Source organism: Diorhabda sublineata, chromosome X (assembly GCF_026230105.1).
Source record: "Diorhabda sublineata isolate icDioSubl1.1 chromosome X, icDioSubl1.1, whole genome shotgun sequence".
In the NCBI taxonomy this organism is placed as follows: Eukaryota; Metazoa; Arthropoda; class Insecta; order Coleoptera; family Chrysomelidae; genus Diorhabda; species Diorhabda sublineata.
Window position 1 is genome coordinate 38,740,354 of NC_079485.1, and position 15,905 is coordinate 38,756,258.

Consider the following 15,905-nt stretch of genomic DNA (forward strand, 5'->3'; position numbering starts at 1 on the left):
TATATATATATATATATATATATATATATATATATATATATATATATATATATATATATATATATATATATATATATATATATATATATATATATATATATATGCAAAGGAAAACCAGTATAATTAATATCATCACTTTTTGAGAGGTATTATTTGGGGTTCTTTATTTTTCTTTTATAGTTTACTGTTTTTTATACTTATTCTTATTTCTAGTTATGTCATTACGTTTTTCACTTTTATTTATCATGTATTTACTTTTATTTATTTACAGACATACACTGGTTCAATTTTAGTAGCAGTAAATCCATATCAAATACTCCCAATTTACACTGCCGACCAAATCAAATTATATAAGGAACGAAAAATCGGAGAATTACCACCACACATTTTTGCCATTGGTGATAATTCATATGGACATATGAGGAGGTAAATCACTAGAACATTGTTTTGAAAATCATCAAATCAAAAAAGTATTGAAGAGATTTCTTATTCAATTTTGTTGAAATAATATCAATTAATATTGAACCAATATTTGGTTCACATATATGCATGCTTAGGTGTGTATAAAAATATGTGGCAATTCTTCTTAATCTAACTGTTAACAATATTAATGTGCCAAGAAAGAGCAACAATACAGCATATAGAATTTTATATTAAAGTCTATCATACTTTATAATTATTGCTTGCTGTAAGTTACTATAATAATTGATATCCTGAATAACAGCTTTATCCCTTCTGATCTAAGCTTACAGAATTTATGGAATAAAATGAAATACAAATAATCTATTATTTGCTGGTCAGTCACAAAATTAGGTTGAGTTTTCTTATTAGATAATTATGTACAAAATAAATTCAAAAAAGTCATTGCCAACCTAGTAATAATAATACAATTTGGTGTTTTATTGTCACAACCCCACAATAATCCATTGTTTGTTATTGTACTTTAAAAGTCTTTTATTAAAATTATTTCGATACAATTTTGTAAATTCCCTGTTTACATGATGAGATAATATGTCAGTTTAATTATATAAGGTTTTAGAAACCTTTCAGTAACATATGTTTGTTGAATACGGATTATTATATACTTCTTATGTAAAATCTACTGCAATATTTTCAAGAAATTGCTGAAGGACCTTGCACTAATCTCATTAGAAATGTCTTTATGTGAAATAGTTTTGAAACATATATATTGTATACACCCACCTAATCAGGATCACAATTATACTCGGTTCTCCTCATTATTCTTAGATTGTGCAGGGTGTTAAATATTAACAGTTTGATATAACTTACATCATTTAAAACTTATATTTATTTCCATTATTAAAATTGTGTCAAAATGATTATCAATACTGATGAATAGAACCACATCAAAAGAAACAATTTTAAATTCTTAAATTTGTCTATAATATGATTAGTGAATAGGAAATAAAGTAATAAGCAAACAAAGCCATGAAAGATTTCTAAGTTACACAAATCTTTCATTATTATCTATAATTAATTTTTTTATTTCAAACATTACATATAAACCTTCTGCCTACAACACAAATGAACCTTTTGAGAAAAATCCCGTTGCATTTAACTGGGGCTCTAAAGTGGAAAGTTATAGCAAAATTGGAGGAAAATTAGTTACTGATTTAAATCTCTGTAAAAATATTCAAAAACAGAGATATTACGCTTTGTGAAAAGTTCTGACTTGAGATTATTAAAAATTAATAGGGCTCAATACTTAAGAAGATTTATCAAACTATGGAAAATGTGTTGGCCAATTATAGAGTAAACTATTAACATGACTGATGAATTTAATTTTAATTTGATGAACGTTTCTATACCTTTCAACCTTTATTGATCAGCTACTTTAGTTGGTCAATTAAATGACACTATAGAGCTAAATATAGTGTGATGTCCATGTGTTGGTATTAGTATTGTATTACATTCTAAGAAATTATTGTTAAATTAAACTTTTAATTTTAAGAAAGAATCTAGTGAAATGAGTTGGCTTAAAATTACATTGATGATAATGATTATGTCGTAATAGAAAAAAAAATATATTTCTTCGATTGTACACATGTCTTACTAAAAAAGACAATATGTTACAAATAGTTTGAAGAAATGTATAATATTAATTTCACTTTATAGTATAACAACAAACTTTCTTATGATTTTGTGACACTTCAATAATATTATTTGTGGATATTGTTATTTTTAGGTATGGTCAAGATCAATGTATAGTCATATCAGGTGAATCTGGTGCAGGAAAAACTGAAAGTACAAAGTTAATTCTCCAATATCTCGCTGCCATTAGTGGTAAACATTCTTGGATAGAGCAACAAATTCTTGAAGCTAATCCTATTTTAGAAGCGTTTGGGAACGCCAAAACGGTGCGAAATGACAACAGCTCCAGATTCGGAAAGTACATTGATATTCATTTTAATAAAGATGGAGTTATAGAAGGAGCCAAAATAGAACAATACCTGTTAGAAAAAAGTCGAATAGTATCACAAAATCCGGATGAACGAAATTATCATGTGTTTTATTGCATTTTGGCTGGATTGGGGAAAGATGATAAAAAAAAGTTGGAGTTGGGAGATGCCAGTCAATATCGATATTTAACTGGGGTAAGCATCTACTCATGCTTACATTAAAATCATACCTTGAAATAGTCATGTTTGACCATTTTTTGAAAAGTATGTCCCAGTTTATCTTTTACAAATGTTGGTTTCACAGTGAATTGTACAAAGAATGTAGATTGCTTGCAGATCTCAGTCAAATTCAATATCATTCTCCAATTATTTCCTCTATTATTATTCCGGTTAATTCTTCATCATCTACTTTGCGTCATTGTGTGACAATATTAGTATTTTGTGGAATTGTTGTCAATATGTTTAATGTTTTTAGTAAAATTTGTGTTTAATAAAGCTTATGTATATTTTAGGGTGGTTGCATAACTTGTGAAGGAAGGGATGACCATGCAGAATTTGCTGATATCAGAAGTGCAATGAAAGTACTTTTATTCTCAGATTCAGAAATATGGGAGATTATGAAATTGCTGGCAGCTATCCTACACATTGGAAACATAAGGTATAAAGCAACTGTTGTAGACAATTTAGATGCCACAGAGATTCCTGATCCTACCAACGTTTTAAGAGTGGCTAATTTATTGGGAGTACCTACACAATTACTTATAGATGCTCTCACTAGAAAAACTCTGTTTGCTCATGGAGAAACTGTAGTTTCTACTTTATCCAGAGACCAAAGTGTTGATGTAAGAGATGCCTTTGTAAAAGGTATATATGGAAGATTGTTTATACATATAGTCAAAAAAATTAATAAAGCCATTTATAAGCCCAAAGAAAGACAAAGAAGTTCGATTGGAGTACTGGACATATTTGGATTTGAAAATTTTGATCACAACAGCTTCGAACAATTTTGTATAAATTTTGCAAATGAGAATCTTCAACAATTTTTTGTTAGGCATATATTTAAATTAGAACAAGAGGAGTATAATCTGGAAGGAATTAATTGGCAGCATATAGAGTTTGTTGATAACCAAGATGCCTTGGATTTAATTGCTATAAAACAACTGAACATTATGGCACTTATAGATGAAGAAAGTAAGTAATAACACAGATAGCTTTTTTACATTCACAATTTAAAAAATTTGTTTTCAAATAGGTTATGAAGAAAAATTGAAAGTCGTTCACAAATTATAAAAAAATTATTATTACTTCTATTACTGATTTGGAACAGGGATAACAAGGAATGAACTTGTTACATACAATTTTTATAAGTTTTCCTGAGCTTTTAAATAAATATTTATATTGGTTTGAATCATTCATCATATTCAACGATATTAATATCTTATTTCTTAGACCTTTTGATATAATGCTTCTAATTTTAAAACAGAAGAGACCTAAAATCAAAAACATTTAGATTATATATATATATATATATATATATATATATATATATATATATATATATATGTAAGTAAAATTTAATTTCTGTTTCAGGTAAATTTCCTAAAGGAACAGACCAAACATTTTTGGCTAAGTTACATAAACAGCATGGAAGACACAGAAATTATCTAAAACCTAGATCTGATATTAATACTAGTTTTGGCTTGAACCATTTTGCAGGGATAGTCTTTTATGACACAAGAGGTTTCTTAGAAAAAAATAGAGATACTTTCAGTCCTGATTTACTACAACTTATCACAATAAGTGGAAATAAGTTTCTTCAACAAATATTTGCTGAAGATATTGGCATGGGATCAGAAACAAGAAAGAGGGCACCTACATTATCCACTCAATTTAAAAAGAGCTTAGACTCATTGATGAGGACTCTATCTAATTGTCAACCTTTCTTCATACGGTGTATAAAACCTAACGAGTTTAAGAAACCTATGTTATTTGATAGAACCTTGTGTTGTAGACAGTTGAGATATTCTGGTATGATGGAAACTATCAGAATAAGAAGAGCTGGATATCCTATAAGGCATAGCTTTGCCGAATTTGTTGAAAGATATAGGTTAGTATTTGAACTGAAATTTTTTAAATATATTTTCAGTTACATAATTGTTCGATTTTAGATTTCTCATTCCGGGGGTTCCCCCTGCTCACAAGACTGATTGCAGAAATGCAACTTCTCGAATTTGTTCGGTAGTTTTAGGAAAATCTGATTATCAACTAGGTCACAATAAAGTTTTTCTAAAAGATGCCCATGATCTATACCTCGAACAAGAGAGAGATAGAGTTCTTACTAAAAAAATTCTCATTCTACAAAGGTAAGTTTACCAAATTTATATTTACAGTATTCCCTGTTTTCAGATATTATGAGGTCCTTTATCTCTTCTGATCTGTCATTTCTTACATTTACTATGGTGTCTGAGTACTCGAAGCTCGTCACTTTTTTAAATATAATCTTCTATTTTTATGGTGGTTCCGGTAATTTTTTTTTCTTGTGCTCATTTATTTCCTATTTTTTCCTTCAGCTCTAATCCTATTTTCTTTTTTATTTTCCTTGCAATTCGTGTATAGATCCTTTTGTCTGCAGCCTTTTTTATTGTTCCATTGAGCACTATACTGATTAAGAGTTGTCTATAGTGCTTATTATTATATACAGAGGTGGCATCATTAATAAGTGAGATCTTGAACTATGGTAGTCAAAATTTATTCGAGAAAAATATAAGTTCAAGTATAAATCATTTATAAGCAAAATAGAAGTGGAATTGAGGAAAACATCAAGGATGTTGAAGTATTTTATAGTTCCAGTTTGATCGGAAGAGGACAGTTTCTGAAAATCCAAACTCTCTTAAAAAAGAAGTTAGTAGAGATTCATCGAGAAAATGGCAACCCTTATCAATATTCGCGCGCCTTTAAAAAAGCATTTAAATCCTCTCGATTATGCATTAAAGCTTCCAAATAACCAGTGCATTTGACATGAAGTTCTGAAGACCGCACGTACACCAGTGCCTCTAGTGGCAGATATGAACGTGGTATTCATTATTGACCTTGTTTAATACCATGATGTCCAAACACTGCTTCTTTATTTATTCTTTTACCTTACTTCTGGAAATCTATCTAATTCCAAGTATTCTCAATTTATCCTTGAATTCTTAGAAGGGTATTAATACTGTTGGGGTATTTTTTCAACTAACAGCTTAAATATGTCATTGAAATATAGTTTTTTACATAGTCAGTTCACTTCTTCTCCGTGACTATGAATTGCACAAGAATTATCTAGTAAGAATAAATGAATAGGTGTAATCAATTACCGTTTTTTTAGGTCTATTCGTGGATGGGTGTACAGAAGACGTTTTCTTCGACTGAAAGCTGCTACAATAATAATTCAAAAATATTGGAAAGCTTATATCCAAAGACAACGATATAAAAAAATGCGATTGGGTTACATGCGTTTACAAGCACTAATTCGTGCCAGAGTTCTTTCTAACAGATTTAGACATTTAAGAGGACATGTTGTTGGATTACAAGCACACTCCAGAGGATATTTGGTAAGACGAGAATATGGTTATAAAATGTGGGCAATTCTTAAGATACAGTCGCATGTAAGACGAATGATAGCGCAGAGAAGGTATAAGAAGATTAAATTTGAACATAAACGACATATAGAAGCGTTGAGGTTGAAAAAGAAAGAAGAAAGAGAGTTGAAAGATGCTGGAAATAAACGAGCAAAAGAAATTGCAGAGCAACACTACAGGTAAGATTAAAATAAAACAAAAAAGGTTTTAATTTATACACACTAGGTGCAACAGCAAAATGTATGAGAAACATGAATTCGAATTTTGTCCAGTGGTGTTGCAAAGTGTGAGGATAATATTGAGTAAATTAATCTTTGATTAATCTACTGAATTATTTTTAAATATGTCTCTTAAGACAGCTGGTAAGAACCAAATAATACATATTTTATTGCAGAGCTATTGACTATCACTGTACTTAACAATGGCTGTATATTCTGGGAAGCTACAAGTTCTTTTGAAACTTTTTCAATATGTTCCCATAATCACTTGCTTAATATCTCTTTAATATGAGGCATCATACATTGTTTTGCAATTTTCTTATTACATATCAATTTTTATGAATATCTATAGATGTTTCCTATTTTTTTAGATAACAAAATGTCCATTTACTAGTCTTAAAGTTAGTCGATTGTTAATTAAATTTCCAGTAAAGACCTGACCCGTCCACGCTCAAATATTAACAGAAATGCAATTATTATCAATAGTACGTTCTAATCTTGGAACTGTAAAATATTAATTATTATTATCTTATCTCAAAACTCTAGGATGGTAATGTTAATGTTATAAAATGGGAAACTTTCACATAAGAGGAAATAGTATATTTTTTTTCGTGCAGTTATTTAGAATCTGTAGGTAACATCATAGTTACAATTTATTATGATTCAGCGTTTAAGACAATCGAGTCCAATTTTCTTTCACACCTCTGAATATATTTGCTTTATCCCTTTTTTTTTGTAACAATTGATCTTGTGTATATTAATTCAATAAAATTCTCAACTTCACTACTAAAGTAAATTATTAATTAAAAAAACTTTAGTTAGTATTGGCTTATTATACAAAAATTTATGTCATATCTTTATTCTGGAAACATCACTATATGTTTAGAAAATGAAAAACTTACTTTTTAGAGAGCGAATATACCAACTCGAAAAAAAAGAAATGGAATTGGAAATGGAAGAAAGAAAATTAGTTGAAGAAAAGAAAAATAAAATCAATGAGGCGGCTAGAAAAGCTGATGAACCTGTGGACGATTCTAAATTAGTTGAAGCAATGTTTGACTTTTTGCCTGATAGCTCTAGTGAAGCACCCACACCAGGTTTTTATATTCTACTAAATTATTATAGTGATTGAATTGTAACAAAAATCATATTTCAGGAAGAGAAACATCTGTTTTCAATGATTTACCAAATAGACCTGCTGAAAATGAAATAATCAGTCCATTAGCAACAGCTTCAGATGATGAAGAAGACCTAAGCGAATTTAAATTCCAAAAGTTTGCAGCTACTTACTTCCAAGGAAATGTTGGACATCAGTATTCTAGGAAACCTCTAAAACATCCTCTACTACCTCTACATACACAAGGAGATCAATTGGTACTTATTTTTAATATGAATATGCATTATTTATCCAGTCATCCATACTACTATATCAAAATATAAAAATAACTATTATTCATCCTATTTATTGAATGTTGAAAGTATACCTCTTCCAAAATAATGCATTCAACAAATAATGTAACATTTTCAACTCTTTCACATAGAAAAGTTTCCCCTTGGTGTTCATATTTTTAGCCATCACTGTCAAAGCGTGTTAGCTATACTTATTTGATGAATCATTTTTAGGCAGCTCAAGCTTTGTGGATAACAATATTACGCTTTACTGGCGATCTTCCAGAACCACGATATCATACAATGGACAGAGATACTACATCAGTCATGTCAAAAGTAACTGCTACCCTGGGACGAAACTTCATACGCAGTAAAGAATTCCAAGAAGCCCAACTTATGGGCTTAGATCCAGATTCGTATCTAAAACAGAAACCAAGGTCAATTAGAAATAAATTGGTGTCTTTAACTTTGAAAAGAAAAAACAAATTAGGAGAAGATGTTAGAAGGAAGTTACAAGATGAAGAGTATACAGCTGATAGTTACCAATCATGGCTGGAAACAAGGCCAACAAGCAATTTGGAAAAGTTACATTTCATTATTGGGCATGGTATACTTAGAGCTGAACTTAGGTAAATATGATACTCTTTATTTGCAAGTGTGATGAATTATTATCTGCTTTTGTGTTTATGTTTATTTTTTCATTTCATTTTTTATAAGTTTAGTTTAAATTTGTTTTTTATTAATTATTAAAATTATTAATTATTAAAATATATATTGATTTTATTTTTAGAGATGAAGTGTATTGTCAGATATGTAAACAACTCACCAATAATCCTTCCAAATCATCTCATGCGCGTGGTTGGATTCTACTATCTTTGTGTGTGGGCTGTTTTGCACCATCTGAAAAATTTGTAAGCTATTTAAGAGCATTTATAAGAGAAGGTAATATTAACATATTTTTTCAAATTTTTAAAAATCTTAACATTATTAATACTCTTAAAAACAAAATACCATCAACATAATTCTATCAAATTTTACATACAGAAGAATAATCATATTTGGTGCATGTTGGCTATATAAAAGAAATGAAATTTTAAGAGAGTGATAGATAAAATAAACAATGACGGTAATCAAAAAAATCAAGGGTGACATATAGAGAAAAAATAGGACTAAAACATAAGGGAGTGGCAATAACTAATGTTTAAATGCATAGGTCAAGTGAATTGAGCAATAGGATAGAGAAAATTATAACAATAATAAAATTAAAGTTGGCAGATGAATGAATAAGGAAGATATTAATAGTTAATATGTTGATAATTAAGAAACATTTAAGACATCTTATTCGAATAATTATCCAACTAATAATTATTTGAAAATATTGTATCGATCATTTATCTAATAATTTATAGATAATCGACAGAAATATTCCGCCCAATAACGTTTTTAGTTTGAAACAATCTGTTTGATTACTTTTTAGGTCCCCCTGGTTATGCACCCTATTGTGAAGATCGCCTCAAACGAACGTTTAATAATGGTACCAGAAACCAACCACCTAGTTGGTTAGAACTTCAAGCTACTAAATCGAAAAAACCAATCATGCTTCCCATTACTTTCATGGATGGAAACACCAAAACTTTATTAGCTGATTCAGCTACTACTGCTCGAGAACTTTGTAACCAATTATCAGATAAAATCAGCTTGAAGGATCAATTTGGATTTTCGTTATATATTGCTCTTTTTGATAAAGTTTCTTCATTGGGTAGTGGAGGAGACCATGTTATGGACGCCATATCACAGGTAATTTGATACTGAAAAAAATACCCCTACTATTTTTATATTTTTGTGGAAATAAAACTTATATTTGTTTCAGTGTGAGCAATATGCAAAAGAACAAGGAGCTCAAGAACGAAACGCCCCTTGGAGGTTATTTTTCCGCAAGGAGATCTTTGCACCATGGCATGAGCCAACAGAAGACCAAGTAGCAACTAATTTGATTTATCAACAAGTTGTACGTGGAGTCAAATTTGGAGAATATAGGTGTGACAAAGAGGAAGATTTAGCCATGATAGCAGCCCAGCAGTATTACATAGAATATAGTAGTGATATGAATGTCGAAAGATTGTTAACTTTATTGCCAAATTACATTCCAGACTACTGTTTAACAGGTGTGGAAAAGGCAGTCGATAGATGGGCAGCTCTAGTAGTACAGGCATATAAGAAAAGTTATTATGTGAAAGAAAAGGTAAACAAAATTACCGGCCATTTCTGTTCATTATGATCGGATAATGAATTTTTCTTTTTTAAAGTTCTTACAAAACCTTTACTTATTAAAATATAAAACTGAAGAAACAATTCTTCATATTATATGTAGAAACCAACTCAAGGCAATAAAATGCTAAACTGCTAATCACAGTTGGCTCACTTTTACTAAATTTGATAAATAACTAAATGTATAACTATTGAGGAGATTGAGATCAGGATTGTCAACTGGTCACACCATTGCTTGGATTTTGATCTCATTGAAGTTATTTTGGAGGATTCTTGCAATATACCATCTTAGTATGGCCCTCCATATTAATGCGACACCATAACATTAATGATCTGCTACTATATCTCGGTTGTATGCTACTACTATTATAACCACTGGTACTACGGTTCTCAAAGAGACTTAGCCTCGTCCACTACGTTCCTTCAGTCATCACGGTCCAACATTCAGCGTCTCCACCCCCTCACACCTAGCTCCCGAAGATCCTCTTCGATATCATCCAGCCATCGTTGCGCGGTCAGCCTGGCAGTCGCCGGCCCTCGGGCATCAGCTTCTGTGTTCTTTGTTGCATTGCATAAACATTTTGTTCGCTCTTCTGCATACTGGGACACATAGATCATTACTAGATCGAATAAATCTGCACACCTCAGAACATTAAATACGATCTGGTGGTATTCACCCCAAATCTCTAGTAAACTGTTGCCATGCTCTTCGATATGCTGGGGTTATCACTGGGGTCCAGTTGCATAGAAATGTCTTGTTGAGAGACAGTTCGACCAACTGTAGACATCTGCTTAAGAGATGAAACTTCAATCTCCAGTTGTTGAAATTTAACAATAACATTTAATTAGTTTGATAATTGATATGTAGTGTATTTCATATCAATGGCCCATGCCTCTTTCATCAAAACGTAATCTAGGCATAATACAAAATCTCAAAGCTGCCAGCATTTTAACTAATAGCCGTTTTCAGGTTCAATCTTTAAAAGTCAAAGAAGATGTAGTAAGCTATGCAAAATTCAAATGGCCGTTATTATTTTCAAGATTCTATGAAGCTTATAGAAACTCGGGACCAAATCTTCCTAAAAACGATGTGATAATAGCAGTTAATTGGACGGGAGTCTACGTTGTAGATGATCAAGAGCAAGTTTTATTGGAATTATCTTTCCCCGAAATAACTACTGTCTCCAGCCAAAAAACGAATAAGGTGTTCACACAGACGTTTAGTTTAAATACGGTCAGAGGTGAAGAATTCACATTCCAAAGTCCAAATGCAGAGGATATAAGGGATTTGGTTGTCTATTTCTTAGAAGGTAAATAATCAAAATATGTATAAAAACATGAATTAAATTTTAACCTACCTTTTAGGTCTAAAAAAGAGATCAAAGTTTGTAATTGCTTTACAAGATTACAAAGCGCCAGGAGAAGGTTCCAGTTTTCTAACATTTATGAAAGGAGATTTGATCATTCTGGAAGAAGACAGTACTGGTGAAACGGTTCTTAATTCTGGTTGGTGTGTGGGAAGATGTGAAAGAACGCAGGAAAAAGGAGATTTTCCAGCAGAAACAGTATATGTTTTGCCGTGCATGTCCAAACCACCTAATGATATTTTACAACTATTTTCAGTTGAAGGTAAGTCTTTACACAGTAAAATCTAGAAATAATCTTCCAAAAAATATATTCAAATGGCATTTATAATAGAATAATTTGGAAATAATATGTTTAATCAAAGTAATAAAAAATTGAAGATACAATTTTTGTATTTCTAAATACCCAACTTTTCATAACTGTACAAACTACTAAGGTTCATGTTATTAAAACAAAATATCTTTTCTATATTTTGATCTACATTTGACAAATCCTGTATGTGGTTGGGAAATCTATATTGCCTACTAGCAGTATGTGGCTAATATTTAAATTATTTTTGCATTAGATGAAGTAAATCTGTAATAAGATATGTATGTGTTTTCCTTGCCACTGTAGTCCTTTAGCCACTTTATTTACCACATCCTTTTCATAAGGGGAATTTGTAGTAATTTGACACTGTGCTAGTTATCCCTAATAGAAAGGGAAAATTGTTATGATCATAGAACTTTTCTAAACATTTGTATTTTATGAGGAATTCAGTAAATATTTACACTCTCTTCTTTCAGTAATTTCTATCTTTGATTTAAATTACTAACATAAATAATTAAATGAATTTAACCACACCTATCAACAAAAACATTTAAGGAGCTTTATTGCAAATGAATCTCTAATGAATGTCTATGCTTGCATAAAAATTCTATCATTTTATTTTATACTGGAAAATAATTCAAAAAATAAAAGCCTCTCATTCTCTCCCTCTCCCCTTCTCCAACTTGTATTGATCAAGCAATAATTATATGAAAATTGAAAATATACTAATTATTTGTCATGGTTTATTTTTATTTAAAGTTTATGAAAATATAAGATTTTTTAACAATATTACTGAAATTTATATGATGAATAAACAGATACAGAAACACATGAAATAATTTAGAAAGTTGTATGTCAATATCCTATAATAACTTAGTAAAGGCTTTCATCCTGCGATGTAAGGAGACTTCCACTCGAATAGTCACTGTAGTTTGTAACATAATCTTGAAATAGTTTATCTACATCTCCTCTTTCGTCTACTTCCACTTTTTCTATTTTCTTATCTTCTTTATTGAATCTTGGGACTTGTGCCTTTCCTATTGCCATTTTATCATCACATGCAACACTGGTCAAACTGTTTCGATCAGAATCTACAAATCTTGTTATGTAATTATCGATAATTTGACTATTTTTTGTTTGTTTCTTCAGAGATTTCTTGGTGGATACAACTTCAAGTGAAGAAGTCAGCGACTGACGGTTGTGCTCAAATTTAGATTCAAAATTTTTTCTTTTCTTGCATCTTCTTATGTACTCGCTAGGTGTAGTAGATAAAAGAAAGTTGACTCTATCAAATAACGAAGATTTCTTTCGTGGTATTACCCACCCAAAATTTAATTTGGAACTTCTCTCTCTAGATAGTTTTCTACATGGAATAAAATGGGATTTTCTCATAGATATTTCACTAACCATTCTATTATTGCAAGCAATACTGGTTACACTGTTTTTATCAGAATCTAGAAAACTTGTTCTAGAATCATCTGAAATTTGAGTTCCAAAGTTCTCCATGATATAGCTTAGATTTTCGCTAGAAGTTTCACCAGTGCATACTTTCAAACTAATGTCTTCGCTATTTTGAGCTTGTTCAATTGAAGAAGTCAATGATTGAATGTCGTGCTTGAGTTCAGCTTCTATTTTTTTTCTTTTTCTGCATTTTCTCACATACTCACTGGGTGTAGTAGCTAAGAGACAGTTGACTCTATCCAATAACGAAGATTTCTTTTGGGGCGTTACTCGTCCAGAGTTTGATTTGGAACTAATTTGTCTAGCTAGTTTTCTGGATGATGGAACTAAATGGGATTTTCTCATAGATGTTCTCTTTCTCTGAGGATTCACTTCAACTCTTGAGCAGCAACCAGATTCATTCAAATGTGGATGTTTCAAATTCAGTTTCACCAGTTCATCAGCGTTTGTTCTTCGAAAAACTTCATTAACATCAAAAAGAAGGAGTATATGACATATGCAAAACATCAGGGCCAAAAATATTTCAATTAAAAAATGTGGATTTGAGTATATGTGAACCATTATTGGCTGTGCAATAAACTTTGCAAAACTGCTGATTATATCTTCCATTTTAAAATTTAATTTTGATAGCAAAACTATTCTGGATTTTGACAATTAATTTCAATCTTATAACATTGTGTCAACTGAAAACCATAGAATACTATATATTGAGCTGTCACTCTTTGCCAAATGTCACTTGTCAACCGTAATATACCTACCATAAATCTAAACTTTGAACAATGTTGTTAATCACACGGACTATTTCTATGTTGACACTAACAAATAAAGTTATGTATGACCATTTTATAAAGATGTTTGGTATATTGTTGTATATTATGTACCCTCGTAAGTCACCTACCTTTAGTCATATGCTATGAACATAGACTTGCTCAACCATCTTCTGTTTTTCTTTAATGTTTTGGTATTTGGTATTTGTTTTTCACATTTTCCCTAATATCGCATTATTCACCCTCTTTTGAATTTAGATATCGTCTCAGGTGTAACCAGAGTCGTGTCCTAAGTTACTTCGAAGTAATTTAGTTACTTTATTTTTTCACAGAAAGTGACTGTATAGTATCTTAGATAGTTATTAGAAGGAACAGTTATTTGAGAAATAACTTTGATAAAGATAGATAGAGCTAAGGGCCTTTTTTACAAGCTGTTACATCTGATCCAATGCTAAAGCAGTCTAAAGCAACTACGTTCCGCGCAACGTTAACTGTTACCGGGCTTGAAATTGTATATTATAAATTGTTCACTGAAAAGTAATAGATTTGTATTTCAGTAATTTTTAATTATTGGAATACAACTTGAAATTATCTTGATTCATCATTAAATTGCTGTGTTGAGTTGGAATAATAATTTCATATATTAATATCTACTTTGAAATAATAGATTTGAATAAATTTATGCAAAAAATATGAATACCTACATATTGTTCTCTTGATTTATTTTATTTTGCTAATTTTAATTCTGGATTAATAGATATATTTGTAGTAATCCAGTATTATGTAAAACCAATTTATTATTTCAAATAAATAGGTAAATTTAACTATTCTCCAACTAACGAGCTTAGTTTAGGAATAGAATTTTTCATTTGTATTATTGTTTTGTTGACAAGAATTATTTTAGCTGTACCATAATCATATTAATTTCAAAACCAAAATCAAACTAAGTAAAAAGAAAAGTCTCCATATACGTATTACTATAACGATCAATCTTAGAATGAGTAATTGGAATGAGACCATCTGTAGCAGAACTGAACATGTAATTTAAAACATTGCAATATGCTGTTCAATTATTTTATCTTACATTTGAAAAGTCAAATTTTTATTTAGTTTTTAAATAGTATTCCACTATAGCATATTGATGTTATTCTGTTGTATTATGCGTCTTTACCTATTTATATCACTTATTGATCCAAATTAGTTGTAGCAGACACATACCAGATTTACAGAAAGAAGAAAAGAATGTTTCTAATAGGAGAAGCAAAAAATCTGGCACTAAAAATTTTTTCTAATAAACAGAAACAAGTGGGTGATCACGCCCTACAAATCAATTGGCATTTTTCTAACTTCATATTAAACAATAGGCTTATTAAAAAAGAAAGTCCACTATATTGCCTAGTTAAAGACATAGAAAAGGCCATTCACAACAACGATATTGCTCTACCAGTCTTCATCGACATAGAAGGGCGTTTTTGATAACACTTCACATCAATCCATCAAAAGGGGAAACTTAAAATCATTATTTTGAAATAGACCAAAGCTATGCCACATCATATAGCGTATAGTAACAGAAGAATTAAATGGAAAAACTTCCACTATTACTACAGTGAAAGGCTGTCCGCAAGGCGGAGTATTATCACCCCTACTGTAGTCATTGGTAGCTGACAGGATTCTCACTAGACTTAGCAGGGCTGGAATCATAGTTCTAGGCTATGCAGTTGATCTGGTAGTGGTGGTGAGGGGTAAGCATGGAGACATAGTCTCTATCAGGATGCAAACGATCCTAAACACAATTAAAAATTGGGCCGATGAAGAGCAACTCTTGATCAACTCCAGTAAAACAATGTCATTCTGGACAAACACTCACTTGGAGTAATCATCTAGACAAGTTTATCTCAAAAGCCACTGCTAGATATGGACTTGTCGCAAGCTTGTTAATAAGTCATAGGGACTTAAGCCTTAAGATAGTATAATGGGTATACCAAACAGTTATCAGACTAATGATCACATATGCATCGCTTGTTTAGTGGTCGAAAATTAAATTAAATTAAAACTAAAAAATCTGATAATTCACCTAAGAATTCTAGAATT

At 30.6% G+C, this 15,905-nt stretch overlaps 1 protein-coding gene across 2 annotated transcripts in view; it reads left to right on the forward strand.

Moving 5' to 3' along the window:
- LOC130451500 (myosin-VIIa) overlaps positions 1-15,905 on the forward strand; it is a 54,303-nt gene that overhangs the window by 27,501 nt on the left and 10,897 nt on the right. For both annotated transcript variants that reach the window (XM_056790540.1, XM_056790542.1), the window contains exons 4-17: positions 272-426; positions 2,207-2,615; positions 2,933-3,611; positions 4,011-4,527; positions 4,589-4,783; positions 5,785-6,216; positions 7,165-7,352; positions 7,412-7,629; positions 7,879-8,273; positions 8,435-8,586; positions 9,122-9,441; positions 9,515-9,886; positions 10,883-11,222; positions 11,278-11,541. In XM_056790540.1, coding sequence (XP_056646518.1) covers positions 272-426; positions 2,207-2,615; positions 2,933-3,611; positions 4,011-4,527; positions 4,589-4,783; positions 5,785-6,216; positions 7,165-7,352; positions 7,412-7,629; positions 7,879-8,273; positions 8,435-8,586; positions 9,122-9,441; positions 9,515-9,886; positions 10,883-11,222; positions 11,278-11,541 — 4,636 coding nt within the window. The remainder of the gene's footprint in view (positions 1-271; positions 427-2,206; positions 2,616-2,932; positions 3,612-4,010; positions 4,528-4,588; positions 4,784-5,784; positions 6,217-7,164; positions 7,353-7,411; positions 7,630-7,878; positions 8,274-8,434; positions 8,587-9,121; positions 9,442-9,514; positions 9,887-10,882; positions 11,223-11,277; positions 11,542-15,905) is intronic.